The 14,718-nt window shown below is 46.5% G+C and overlaps 2 protein-coding genes across 2 annotated transcripts in view; one reads left to right on the forward strand and one right to left on the reverse strand.

Annotated features, from left to right (window-relative positions):
- Positions 1-4,207, reverse strand: part of LRRC9 (leucine rich repeat containing 9) — a 55,661-nt gene extending 51,454 nt beyond the window's left edge. The window contains 1 exon segment of the mRNA XM_049828314.1: positions 3,972-4,207. Within this exon segment, the coding sequence (XP_049684271.1) occupies positions 3,972-4,207 (236 nt within the window).
- A 4,439-nt stretch (positions 4,208-8,646) lies between these two features.
- RTN1 (reticulon 1) overlaps positions 8,647-14,718 on the forward strand; it is a 122,523-nt gene continuing 116,451 nt past the window's right edge. Inside the window, exon 1 of the mRNA XM_049828635.1 lies at positions 8,647-9,149. Coding sequence (XP_049684592.1) covers positions 8,960-9,149 — 190 coding nt within the window. The 5' untranslated portion in view covers positions 8,647-8,959. The remainder of the gene's footprint in view (positions 9,150-14,718) is intronic.

Below are 14,718 nucleotides of genomic sequence, written 5' to 3' on the forward strand. Positions count from 1 at the left end.
AAGCAGCTCAGAATTGTGTTTAACTTTGCACTGCAGAGCATTACAGTTCTCATATCATAGATGAGGTGTGTGGGCACCAACTGGCAAAGAGTTATATTCAGTATTATAGCCTAACTATTCAGTATTATAACACCCAACCTTAAGGCAGGTAGAGTGCATTGGGTTTGTGTGGCAAGGTTTTAGTAGCAGGGGGGGTTACAGGGGTGGGTTCAGTGAGAAGCTGCTGGAAGTTTCCCCTGTGTCCGACAGAGCCAATACCAGCCGGCTCAAAGATGGACCTGCCACTGGCCAAGGCCAAGCCCATCAGCAATAGTGGTAATGCCTCTGTGATAACGTATTTAAGAAGGAAAAAAAAAGTTGCGGGGCACACAGAAATGGCAGCCAGAGAGAGGAGTGAGAACATGTAAGAGAAACAACCCTGCAGACCCCAAGGTCAGTGCAGAAGGAGGGGAGGAGATGCTCCAGGCGCCGGAGCAGAGATTCCCCTGCAGCCTGTGGGGAAGACCATGGTGAGGCAGGCTGTCCCCCTGCAGCCCAGGGAGGTCCACGGTGGAGCAGATATCTACCTACAGCCCGGGGAGGACCTAATGCCAAAGCAGGTGGGTGCCTGAAGGAGGCTGTGACCCCATGGGAAGCCCATGCTGGAGCAGGCTCCCAGCAGGACCTGTGGCTCCGTGGAGAGAGGAGCCCACACTGGAGCAGGTTTTCTGGCAGGACTTGTGACCCTGTGGGGGACCCACACGGGAGCAGTGTGCTCCTGAAGGACTACACACCATGGAAGGGACCACGCTGGAGCAGTTCGTGAAGAACTGCAGCCCGTGGGAAGGACCCACGTTGGAGAAGTTCGTGGAGGACTGTCTCCCGTGGGAGGGATCCCACGCTGGAGCAGGGGAAGAGCATGATAAGTCCTGCCCCTGAAGAGGTTGAAGTGGCAGAGACAACGCGTGATGAACTGACCATAAACCCCATTCCCTGTCCCCTTGCACCGATGGAGGGGGTAGGTAGACAATCTGGGAGTGAAGTTGTGCCTGGGATGAAGGGAGGGGTGGAGGGAAGATGTTTTGAGATTTGGTTTTATTTCTCATTACCCTACCCTGGTTGATTTAATTAGTTAATTTTCCCCAAGTTGAGTCTGTTTTGCCTGTGATGGTAATTGGTGAGTGATCTCTCCTGTCCTTATCTCAACCCATGAGCCCTTTGTTATATTTTCTCTCTCCTGTCCAGCTGAGGGGGGTGGGGGGAGTGACAGAACGGCTTTGGTGGGCACCTGGTGTCCAGCCAGGGTCAACCCACCACATAGACCCAGCTCAAAAGAGCAACTAGACACATCCGTTATTTGCTGTCTAGTTTGGTTTGAGGTAGAGTTGCCATACTCAGGGCTGACTGGGCAACAGGCAACGGCCTCTTGCTTAGATACCTTCTTCTCATAAGAAATATTTAAATGAATAATTAGAAATGGGGAGTTCTGAGCCTGATTTTGATTTATGGATTGGCCCTGGTGGCTGCTGTAAAGATGTTCTTGGTTCTCATTTGTATACAAAGCAAGAAAATTAGGTCTGTGCTATAAAAAATGGAGGAAAAGACTATGTTGCTCATTAGGGGAATACAAGTCCCAGCTATCAAGGTTACACTGAGGCAGCTATTGCAATGTTCAGTTTTATCATATGCAGACTTCTCTGTCCTCAGACCTCTTACATTAAACTTGATCTCTTATGTTACCTATTAGCACTGTATCTTTAGATGAACCAAAGGCATGCATGTAGATATCTTCATAACAACTATTAGAAGCACTGCTGATTACCTCCAGGTGACAGTTGCTTAGACGTATCTCTGGGCACAAAGCATTGTGTCTATCAAGAATGTGTTGCCTTTCACTGCGGTTTTGTCAATATTGGCATATTGCAGCAGTTCCGGGTCTTAGGGATGGTGGATGTGCCTCTCAGTTACACTAAAAGGTATAATCTCTTGTGTGTTTTAGACATGATTGCAGGTCTTATTATCTCCATCGGCTGAATCTCTGATACCCTCTGGGCTATGCCAAATCCTAAATGAAAGCATATCAGGCCATTTCTGTTTCCTCCAGCACGGAAGCTGTAATCTTTCGTATCTATGAGTTTCTGAGATGTGCAAACAGTACATTATCAACGCTGTATCAGCATAAATCAGGACTCAGACGCTAACCTCTAATGGACTTGCTGTGGAGCTGTGTAAGTGCACAGAGCACTCTGTGCAAAATAGATTCTAATGTAATGCAAGGGAATGAGAATTCATAAAAAAACCTGTTTCTGCTTCCCTGGCAGCTGGCTGTACCTTTTGGGTACAAACCTAACTATCCTATGATGGAAACAATTCTGGTTAGACCTTTGTCACACTTTCTTCAGCTTCTCCCAAAAGTAGATTTGTGGGTATTTTTATTGTTTTTTTTTTGTTTGTTTACTTTTGCTGTTTTACCAGTATCAAAACCATTACCCATATAAACTTCTGGGCACTGTATGATCTGTTCAGAGCTCACATAGACTGTCTTGTCTGATACTTTCTTTTCAGCTGGGTCATTAACAGTGAAATTAAATAGCACCAGACCCATTGGTGTCAGTCTGAACATTTTTTCTCAGTGATGACTGGCCTCTGAAACTGCTCTGCCAGGGCTTGAAGAAGGAAGTCCTGTTCCATGCAGCTGGGAATCTCTGACAGGACAAATTCTAATGCTTCTTCTTTTAATAACCCTGGGCTGGGCTCCCAGGATGAGCACTGTAAAAAGAGAAAAAGATTACTGTTCTAAAGATGCTCGTGAACAACACTTGCGATAGCACACAGAGATCCTGCTGACGCATGGAGTATGTACTTGCAAATAATATCACCAGCTAAGATCATGGATTCAGATTCAGACTCCAGGTCCAGTGTCCTCCAGGACAGGGAGTCATTTCAATAGACATATATTCTAGAGGTGAATGCAGACCTTTTCAGACAGAGCACTTTGATGGCAATTCAGCTACCAAGCACTGCTCAAACTAGGCCACTACTGAATGTATCTTGCATATGCAGAGCTCCACCTACTCACCTGTCTACTCTGCTCAGCTCTCCTTCTCTACATAGAGGTTGAAGCTGGGAAGAAGGGGGAAACAGGCTGTGTTCATCAGAGGCCCAGTAGGTTTTCTCCTATCTGACACCTGATACACACACATCCCATGGCTGTGCCTGCTCATGTGGTCAACAGTTTTGCTGTTTAAGTTCCTGTCACTGGATTTCCTTGCAAAACTCCCTTTTCAGAGAAACAGAGGTAATCCTCACTGCTTCTAGAGCAGCTGTTGATGTGGAGGGAATGAAGGACAGAGCAGTCAGTCAGGCTTACTCGGGGAAGGCACCACCTTTAATCACATTTCATTACAACTGGAGGGCTAGAGATGCTGAAAGCTCTAGCGTGATGTGGGAATTAAAGGGCCAGGCAGGGACTTTATATACTGCTTTGGTACGGCTATAGCCAGGCAGACCTCAGAGCGATGAACTGTCTGCTAACGACTGTGGCTGTGAACTTTGAAAGTGAAGGAAGGTTAAATTACACAATATGTAGTAAAAATGCTACTATTTAGACTTTGGTATTTTTGAAATTGCACTTACTAGAGGCCCCAGTTGAATCAATCTTCCCATTTTACAGCATGTGGTAAGAGATGGTCCTTTCCAGGAGATCGTTTTCAGAGCTGCAGTTCTGGATTGATTACCTGTCTCATCTCTGCAGCTGTTCATTACAAAGGAGAGCACACCCTACAGAGCTGTTTGTCCGGGAAGGTTGTTATTACACCCGGACTCAAACTTCTGTCTTTCCTGGGCCTAACTAGTTTTGCTGTTGCTTTCCTGGCACTGGGACGCTTGTGCTTTCAGCACCACAATTGTGTCTAAGACACACTGGCTGGTGTAGAAACTTAATCCAGGTTACAAAGCAGTGCTGGGATAGGAGCCTGTGTGGTGGGTCCCACGGGTGCTGTGGGGGGAAGCGGCGAGGTGCATGATGCCCTGAAGCTCTGTAGAAGGTTGGGGTACCTATTTGAGACAGGCCTGAAGCATTGGCCTTGGCAGTTGTGGCAGTGGGAGGAGTAGATGAAGAGGACCTTGCAGAGGCTGCCTGGCCCAGCTTCATTGCCAGAGCTTGTGGAGATGGAGGGGGAGAAGGTGTGAAGACCAAAGGTCCAAGGGCCTCTCTCAGAAGGACCATTGTGCGAGAGCTGCTTGATGGACCTTTGCTGTGGGGAGAGCCACCACCATGGGTCAGCTTTTCTCTCAAGCCATTTGACTCTCTGTAGTGACAGTTTTGAGTAGTTTGGCTTGCCCAGGAGGAGTCTTTATTCTCACCAGATTTCCAGCCTTGCTTTGGGAGTCCCAACAGCTCTCTGTGCCTTGTAGGGCAGGCTTGTGCCTGATTTACCCCACAGCATGGCTCCTGGGGTTTCTACCTGACTGTGTCCGAATGAGATCTGGTTGCATGCTGTGGAAGGAAGTTCATGCATGCTGGCCAGGCCAGTGCTGTCATACACTCCCAGAGGTTTGCCTGTTTGGGAGAGAGGATGAGACACACAGGTGGAAACCAGGTGGTCTGCAGTGCAGATGTGGTGAATTGAAAACCAGACTGTAGCTGCTACAGTGCTGGAGTCTTTTCTATGGGGTAGGGGAAAGTTGTTTTACTTACCTTCATTTTCCTATTTATATTAGAAGCCTTTTCTCTTTTTTTTTTTTTTTTTTTTTTTGCTTTGCTTTTTCCTATTGCAATTCATTTATTCTAAAACCTGAAGAATAAATCCTCAGGGAAGAGGAGATGATTTTTTTTCTATTGCTGAATCAGTTGATATACCCTGCCAGGTCCTATGCTCTTTGCCGGTAATGTTACATCTGAGACCAAAAATCCCCTCAAGGTTCAAAGTCATTTTGGCCCAGCAGCATACATCAGCCCCAGAACACAAAGGGAAAGAGAAGCAATTTGTGTGTATGTTTTCAGACTTCATACATTCAGAGATTTATAATGTCCAAAGGGAAGAGCAAGAGAATTAAATACCAATGAGCAGAGATAGATGACCCCTGCACAAGTCAGTTTTCAACACAATACCATACAAATTACTGAGAGCTTTTGTAAATTCATTGAAAACAGAAATACATCATCTTTGTTCCTTTGTGCTGAATATTATTTAAACTCACACCTCTCTTAAGCACACATTTGATTAAATCTTCATCCAGCCTGATCCTCCTGCAGGGATCTTAAAAACCCCTGTAAAATCTCTAGTGACTTAACTTTATACATGACAGCCCAGGTTATGCTGAGTTCAAAGTTTTCTGTACAAGCATGCAAAATGGATCAGTCAAGCTTTCTGAGTATTTGTCCTGTTGTTCCTGTTGAATTTTTTTTTTTTTTCATCCTGGCAAACCAGAGCTTTGCTATCAGAAACGTATGCACCACACCTGTGACGGTCAGTAGGAGCCCAGGATTTGCATCCAAGGTTTGAAATTGCACCTCTAGTTTCCCACCCGATATTATGTGGTGATGAGCAGGGCTGATTGTATTGCATGAGACTGTTCCAGGTCACCTGGGGACTGTACAGGAACCAGTGAAATAAAGCCCTGGGTTGCACTACAATTGGAATCCCTGAAGCAAAAAACACTTTTCTGCTTTATTTATGTTCTTATCCTTGCTTGTCCCCATTTCTCTTCAATAAGCAGAGCCCACAGTCCACACTCTTTCCTCTAAGTCTTTTACTATAGTAACACTGTCTGTGTTCATGCCAGCAGCCCTCAGATCATGATAACCTTTTTGGTCTGTAGAAACGAATCATTCCTAGTGTGTGTGCACACATTCTGATGATGCTGCATTATCAGAAGACCTTTGTGATTGCATATTGCTCACACAGCAAAGCTGTCAGGGGCTCAGTGCTCTTACAGACCTTCTCCTGAGCCCCCCAGTCCATTACCGATGCACTCAAATAGTATCATAAGGCTGCCCCAGAGAGTGATGGACACAAAAGAAAACTGGGAAGTCTGAACAAGGACAGGTATTAAGATCTATGGGAAGACATATTTTTGAAAACATACTGAATATCATTAACATCATTAATAGTAACTCTGAAGTCACCAGAATCTTGCAGGAATCATAATCAGACAAAATGTGGTACATGACATGGTATATGTCAAAGGGGGAACCATGAATTAGGTAAATTCATCTCCTTTGCTCATGACATGAGGTTTAGGTGTGGGATTTGGCGATACAAACATGATGACTAAAATTATATGCTACTGAACTGCAGCAAACACCATCCTATCTTGACGTAAACAAATAAAGAAAATCTAATGAGCTTGTGCATGTAAGGCAGGTTGAGCACACTGGAAGGGCATGTTTTCACCATTGTTCCATGAAGACGTTAAATAATGCTTAATTAATAAACGCTTTATGTGTGAGTTACAGGAGAGTCAGAATTCACAACGAGGGGTTCAGTGGAGCTGCAGGGTTCAGGCAGCTTTTTCCATAGTGGTACCCTCAATCAAAAAACTTGAAGCTGGTATCAAACATACGTTTTCTGTCTATCATTTCACGTGTCTTTGGAGGATGGATTACCTGGAAGTAACTCACACGTAAAGCTGAATTTGGTAGACTGTGTTGTGTGACACTTACCTCTGTAATTGTTTTAACAAAGCAGTGGCTAAATAGAAGATTCCCTGGTAGTCTTTATCCTCTGGATAACCATATTTCAGCAAAGCGGTTTGGAGTAGTTTTTTTATTCTAGCTCAGATGGTCTAGCATGCTGTGTTAAAGCATATGTTGCCCTGAAAAGTAAAATGACCTATATAATAATGCTGATCTTGAAATAGGGTGTAAATCATAGAAAAGGGAGAAGTGGGTTTGATGTCATTGTTTTTCAGTAATTAATCACACGGGGAAGCTCAGAACAAGAAGGTATTGGTGGTTAGGTCCACATTGTCTGTTGAGATCTGCCTCAAATACTAGCTCACTGACCTATACCATGAGTTTTCAAGCATGGCTATCAGGGCAGGCAGAGCCTCAAGGGTCCACTTGTGCATACAAATGCAGTTCATGATGGTATGTCATGAATCATGTTTGCAGAAGCTGTCCCGCAAGACATCAGAGCTTACAGGGCAGACAGAAGATGGTATACCTGGTTTATAGCTACTTCTGAGGTGTTTTTTCATGACAATATAGAAACAGACATGTGATTTTCATTTTTAAAGCCAAATCTTGCTGGTCTTAGCCTACAGTATCTCCACAATAGAATTGTACCACGCAACCCCAATCAGAATAAGGCCTTACTCTTTAAAATCACCCTTGCTACTTAGAGCTTGAGACAGTAGAGTTTATCTGCATTCACATCAGTCACTTCACTTCCACTGTGATTTGGCTAATCTGAAGCATGTTGCTCACACTGGCACCGTTGGCTGCAGACGTCCAAAAGGACACCCCTGTCCCTGATCCACCCCCCCATGCTAAGGAGCCCATCTTTGAAGGGCCATGGGAGCTGGAACTGAGCAGCATGGACTCAGGCAGCAGCAGAATAGCTCCCAGAAATAGAACTTGGACTGGAGTGAGGATAAGGGTGGCAATTCCCTGGGAAGATAACACAGATGGAAATGCTGGAGACTACTTCTGAAGCTTTTCAACTTGCACTGTGGGCTTACCCTGAACTTCCTCCCCCGTTGCCTAGAGAGAGTAGAAACGTGTTAAGTTTTCAAACCCAAGCATAAGCATGCTGGAGCTGGAGAGGGTCTGAAGCATGCCTAGGGGATGCTGTGACATAAAGATCACAGCTGGAGATCTGTTGCTGCAACAGGCAAAGAGCCAGATGGGGCTGAAGTCGTCTGGCTGCGGCAATTACTCTCCACTTTGTAGCTTGACTTGTCATACCACGAGAGAGAGGTCCTTCTGCTGGACAGTAAATTCCTTACTTTGACCTGTCAGTGCCAGAGCTCCATGCAATGCAGGAATGATCCCGTACCATTTACCTGACTCCCTTTCCTCACCTGTAAAAGGATGGCAAGGATACTGGTTCCCAGTGCACCTGAGAAGTGTCACAGATCCCGCTCTGTACTTTCACCTTTGCTATATCTCATGCCACTGCTGCTTTCCCGAACAGCAAGGATTCCTGAGAGTTCACACCACCTCTGTAAGCAAGCAAATACAATGGCACACCAAAAAGAGGGGGGGAAAAAAAAAAAAAAAAAGGCACACACAGACACCTGCTGTGAGTTTATTTTGACAAGTGTCATTTAGATGCAATAAGCTGTGATCTTCTCTCCGGCGTGGCTGCAAACAGAAGGGAGCCGACTGGGAAAACAACCCCAGGTGCTCGGGAGCAGAACGCGGCTCCTTCCGCAGGGTTGGGGGGCTGCCGGAGGGAGGGGGGATTGGGGAGCTTTTCGGATGCGCTTCGCCGTGGGCTGTCTTTCCCCTCTCCGCCAAGCCCGGAGGTGCGGGAGGAACGAGCGGCGCGTTCCCACGGCGGGCGCGTTGCTGAGCCCGGCCGTGGGGCTCGGGGGGATGCTCTAGAGAGGAGGGGATGCAGAGGAGGGGGATGCGCGCTATGTGGGGGACCGCAGGAGAGGGGAGGGAGGCGTGTGCCTGCCTGGAAGGGGGCACTTCTTCCCTTGTACGCACAAGCCGATGCCTACCCTGCCGAAGCAGTTAAACGGGGGAGAGCAGCAGCCAGGCTGGCAGATTCCTGCCCTGTGATATGCCAGCCACAGGGTGACGCAAGGGCTGGAAGGCTCCAACTAACAAGCCATTTTCACCTGCGTAATAAGCGCTAGTGGAGATACAGCAACAGCAGCAGCAGCGGCGGCTCCGAGTCCCCGCAGCCGGCCAGCCTCCAGCCCGGCCGCAGCACCATCCAGCCCCCGGCGGCCACCGCAGCTTTTTCGGTGGCTTCCCGCTGCAGCCTGAGAGCCGGAGACGAGCGGCCGCCTTGCAGGCAGCATGTCAGCCCCGCCGGACCCCCAGGACCTGCTGCTGTCGGGCACTGGGGTGCACTGGGCTGCGGACGGGGCGGACCAGTATGCAGCTGGGGCTCCGCTGCGAGATGGAGATGGGGCTCAGCAGCGGGAACAGCTGGTTTTCGGCTCAGCCAGGGAACACCCGCCCGTTGCCATGGCGACTGCATCCCCAGGTAAAAGGCGAGGGGTACCCAGGGATGCTCAACAAAGGGGCCCTGGCAGCAGCATCTCCTGCTTGTCTCGTTCCCGTCCCTTCCCCGGTTCTTCCCCCAGCCTGGCTGCTTGGAAACATTGCTAATGAGTTAGTGAGCGCATGTAGGAAAACAGAAAATAACGAGCAATTGCGGCCTTTGCAAATAATAATTTTTGCTGATGGGGGGTGGGGAATGCAGGACCCGGCCAAGTTCCCTAAAGCTCTTTGCACTTTGCTAGGCACAGGACATCCAGATTTCAGTCAAATGTTGGAGGGCATTTGATTTCACCTGACTTGATGAGGCTCTGTCCTCGTCTGTTGTACACCTGTACACATCTGGAGTGACGGATCTCAAAGGAGTTACTTCAGCTATTCCCCGTGCACCTGGAATTCCTGCATGGCCCCTTATGTTATTTAAACGTGTGGCTTTTAATGGAGTGCCTATTCTGAAGTGTTTGTGTGTTTCCTGCATGCTTTTGAGACACATCCATTTAATTGTGGACTTTTTAGTTGCTGTGTTTTCCTCCTTTTGCTTTTTTAGGTGTCTTTGACTTAAGATGCATTTAGTTTAGCTAGGGACTGCAGGTTCGTGGATTTTCAGTTTACTTTTGGGATTTATTTGATTTCCGTTGGTTTAGGGTTCCTTTCTTTAGTGGGTGTATTAATAGCAGGTATATATCTATAAAGGAACCCCAGAAGGCTTCAGCTTCCAGTAGCTCCTGGTAGAAATGTTTGGGGAAAAATTACTCTCTTTCCTTCTTGGTGACACTTCCCTACTTTCTTTCCTACTGCCACCCATCAGAGAACCCAAATAACCCAGCCCTGGGGAGGCTGGTGGATCCCATCTAGATTCCTCTTCACTAGGAAGTAGATGTTTCCATTATACAGCCTGACTTGTCTTGAGTAAGTTGAGGGTCAGGGCTTGGGACGGGAATTGGTCTCCATTATGCAATAGCTGCAGAAGCATTAGGAACTGCGTTTTTGGGCTGAGTCCTTTCTAATCCCCTCCAGTCAATCAGCACAGAGAGTAGCTGGCCAGAAACAACACAGTCTGCATGACTACGTGTATTATTCCACTGATACCCATCTGTATGTTTTTTTCAGGGACTGAGTGTGCATCTGTGCATGTGTGCGCTCTCAACATGGATGTTTCCCTGGTGCTTTTCTGTCTGCTTGATGCTACCGAGTTCAGTAGTAAAATAGGATCTAACGCCCATAGGCTGATGTGGGAAATGTTTTGCTGTTTTGTAGCTTTGGGCAGGCAGCTAATCTGCTGATGTGCTGCTCATTCGCTGATCTGCGTGGTGGGTTGTGAAACGTGACTTTTTACTGGAGGTAGAGGCAGATGGCTTGTAATGTAAGGCTGTTGTAGGTGCAGGGGGAGTGTGTGTGAAGAGGGGCAGGATTGGGGTTTCCAGGTAGGGTTGCCTCAACAGTATCATGACATGAAGAAAGGGGAAAAGATCTTGTGAGCTTTTGTTGTTCACTGATGGATAAAAATACGGCCATGCTGAATGTTAGCGTACAGAACAAAGAGGGGTGGTCTCTTAAATTGTGTAAATCCCCATTAAGTTGAATGAGTGTGATACTGCTTACATTTAATGAAGGCTTCTTCAGGCTTAACCTGATCTGTAAATTCAGGCTTATAGAATGCAGAATAGACAGAATGAAAGAAAGAAAGAAAGGAAGAAGGAAAGAAAGAAAGGAAGAAGGAAAGAAAGAAAGAAAAGAAAAAGAAAAAAGAAAAAGAAAAAAGGAAAGAAAAGGAAAAAGAGAAGCAAAAAAATTTAATTTTTGGCTTTTGGAATCCTCTGCGAAAGGGCTTTAGACATGTTTGTTTGCATGTGTCAAACTGTGGCAAGGTGGAGATAAAGTGAGCAATACAGACCTTTTTGGTGTTTGCTAGCTGTGGATTGACAGACTGTCAAATTAGCAATATCATAAGAGCAGTAATGTGTTTTAAACATTTCCATTTTGTTCTCCCTGTTTAATAAAGTAACTGTTATGTGGTTGTGCGTGTGTCTAGCCGACCATGACAGACAGAGCAGCATCCCAAACAGTGCAGTCCTGTGCATGCAGTTGCCTTTTCCGTTTGTGGCTGCAGCACCTGTATTTCTGTTCCACATTACCTAGTCAGCTGCAGCTCCCGCTCCCTTCACCGGGGGAAGTAAATAATTTCCCTGTTCTCTCTGTGTGACTAAATATTCTTAAGTTGCTGAATAAGAGGTCTGTCATATTGCTGAATATCTAAAACTGTCAAGTATTTCAGAAAACTCTTTAATTCTCCTTCTCAGAGGGGGATTGCTCTGTGTTCCTAAGCTGTAGGAATGGACCCAGTGGGAGATACCTAGCTCCGGCAACTTACAACACTGCCATAATCTGCCGTAAACTTACAACACTCCCTATAAAATAGGGCACCTGGGGACACTTTAGACAAGGAACAATGCATCTAAACAAGAGTGAACTGGATGGTATGTTTTCCAGGTAGTTTCCCAACACATCCTGTATCTTCCTCCATACCTCTCAGACCAGTCTTTTTTGTGAGAAACATGGTTAGGCTCTTTGAGGCAAGAGCAGGGTTTGGAGACCGAGAGACTCTCCCAGCATGAAAATAACTGAAAATAAATGGTGGGAATTTATCACAAGTTGTACAGAAGTTTTCTTATACAACCTAAAAATTTGCAAACTTACCCTGATCTTGGCCTTTGTTTTAAGTTTGAAAACCAGCCAGGGATTGTTGAAAGGTTCAGGAATATTTTCAAGCTGGCCGTGGGCCCAGCTTTGAGCCAAACTGGCTTTGTGTCAAAACCTTCTGAGTGGTTTCTGAATGATGAAAAGCAATGGATTTCACTCCTCGTTCTTCGGACCAACCAAAATCGGCAATGATTGGGGCTGCAGAAAAAAATTCCCATGAGGAATGGAAAGCTCAGAGATTTCTCAAGCAAAGTCAGGGCAGTAAGGAGCTGCAGATCCCACATCTGCTTCTCCTGCAGAGCTACAATGAAGATTGACTCCAGTAGCTTCTGGGCAGGGACAAAGCAGTTTCTCTTGCTTTCATACTTGGCCCCTGGATTTTGCTGAAAATGTTTCTCTCCCTCAAAGGGAGAGTTTCTCTCCTTCCCAAAGATGAATTTGGTTCAGGGTGAGAGTTGCTTGCAGGCAGATCTTGCAAGGACTGGAGACTGAAGTAGTCCTGAAAGGCTGGTGAGCAGTTGCATGTTGGTGGAAAGAGCCCCATGCCACCCAACACACCATCTGGTCACAGATTCTGTTATTTAGTTTTATACATCAACAGTGATTAAAATTCCTTGAAAAGAATTATTTACAAAAATACTAGACAGGCTACCAGGCATTCCTTAGGGTAAATACATATGGTTTCCTTCAGAGAAATGGCAAAATGTAAGAATGGACTGTACCTCCACAATGCAGGTGTGCTTAGGGGGGAAAAGAGGAGAAAAAGGGCAGGAACTCATACAAATGGTGATTCGTGTGTCAGGATCGGGAAAGCTGTAAGCAGCCTTGTGCATTTTGTTGGTATCTGTAGGGTGATTTACAGGCAGCAGTGGTACACCGCTGTGTCTATGTAACTGAGATTGAGAGAACTGCCAGTGAGCCCTGCCTGCTGGTACTTAGGCCAGGATGCTCTTTGCCTTCAGACTGGCCACAGCAGTCAGGACATCTCTGGCAATCCTGGCCCATTTCCAGCTGCCTCGAAAGACAGGCTGCAGGTGGGGTCCCGCTGCCCAAAGGAGAGGTGGCCAGTGCCACAGGAGATGGCATTAATAACTGGGACGTGCCTGTGGGGATGCAGGGGGATGGTGAATATGGCCTATGGGAACCCTTCTGAAACAGCAGCTACCAGCTGGTTGGGATCCCCTGAGGTGCCTCAGTGGCATGGAAGTCCTGTGATTATGGGACTGAATGGCACCCATATGGTATGTGCCAGTGAGGCAAGGAGGGAAAGCGCGACTAGAAGCTGCTTGGATGAGGCAGATGAGTGGAGGAACAGCTTCTGCCTGCCGAGGAGCAGTGAGATACCAAATCCCAGGAGTGTTTTGTGCTCTGATGGGTGTAGATGTAGCACACAAGACCATGAGTGGTCCTGGCTCCTGCTGCTCCATGACATCCGTGACAAGGACAGGCTCTCTAGGCTCAGTGCTTTAAGTAAAGATATTTTTAAAAAACATTTCTAATTCACATGATTTGTAGAGGTTGAGTTTGAAAATGTGTGCAGTGTACCCGCATGCTCTCACCATGAACTAAGCCACCAAGCCCCTGCCAACTGCAGTGAGGTGCTCCTAGCATAAGCTTGTGTTTGTACTGATAATGCTTCACCTGCAAATCTCAGTTTATTGTTTCTCTCCAGTTACTGGAGAGTTACTGGCAGTTTTACACCTCAACATGAAAGAGGTTTTTGATGGTTTTCAGGTAGCTTGAGAGCCCTGTAGTTCATCTGGGTGGAGAGAAGTGGGTATGAACGTGAACATCTGCACCGCTTGGGTTTGGCACTGATGCTTTTCCGGTATGTCACAGCACAACCAAACGCAGCAGGTTCCCCAAGACAACTGGCTCAGTTGCCCTTTGGGGCCTTCCCACCCCTTTCCAAGTATTGCTTTAGCAAGAACTCTCCCTCCCTAAGTGTTCATGGCAATGTACTGCTCCAGGCCATGTGCACTGTAAAGGCCAAGATCTAAAACCTGGTTTTTCAAGTTGCTGTAGAGAGAGTCTTGATAGAGTGGATTCACTGGCCTAAGCGTATGCCACGAGGGAGCCTAAGCAGCTGTTTGGAAATATGTGCTCAACTGCCAGGCAATCTTGCTCAGATTTAGCCAACTGAGGCCAAATTTAGTCTCACTTTGGAAGAGTATATATTCATGCCAATTCTATTATTGACATTTTAGTCCTTCCTGATTTAGAGAATTGAATTTATTTTTTGTCTGCTCCCTGGATTAGTCCCTCAAAATCTCTGACGTACTGATGTGAGTGAAGGTGATCGAGATCATTTGGTGGAGGCTCTCCCCATTCTCTGGGGTTTTGTGAGAGCAAGCAGATTTGCAGAGAGGGACAGAAACACAGCAGATTTCTTCTTGGATCCTTCTGTTCCTGTAATTCTCATGAAGCTTGACAAAGTGGCCATTTCATCACAGCCCACAATCAGTCATCTAAAAAAATTCCTATTGAAATACCATCCTTCATTCCCACTTGGTTAAAGTAGGAGCAACGACTCCTGTTGGGCTCCTCCAGCAAGTGCTGTGCTTCTGGGGGTGAAAAGTGCTATCAGAGGTCCATAAAATCTCCTGGTTTAAAATCTGTACAGCAGTGTAGTTCTCAACTCCATACAGATCAAAATGCAGCTTTGTCCTTTTCCCCACAGGGATGCAGATAGCTCCATTCCTGCTTTGACTTCCATGCTGATGAATTTTCTTCAGCCTTCAGGGCTGCAAATGGGCTGAGGAAGAGGATGAGGCAGATGAAAGAGCAGAGTAGTACCAGGGAGGGTGACTCACCTGCCTTATTTTAATCTTCCTCACTTGGTAATGAAATGTTTT

This window comes from Accipiter gentilis, chromosome 25 (assembly GCF_929443795.1).
Source record: "Accipiter gentilis chromosome 25, bAccGen1.1, whole genome shotgun sequence".
Taxonomy (NCBI): Eukaryota; Metazoa; Chordata; class Aves; order Accipitriformes; family Accipitridae; genus Astur; species Astur gentilis.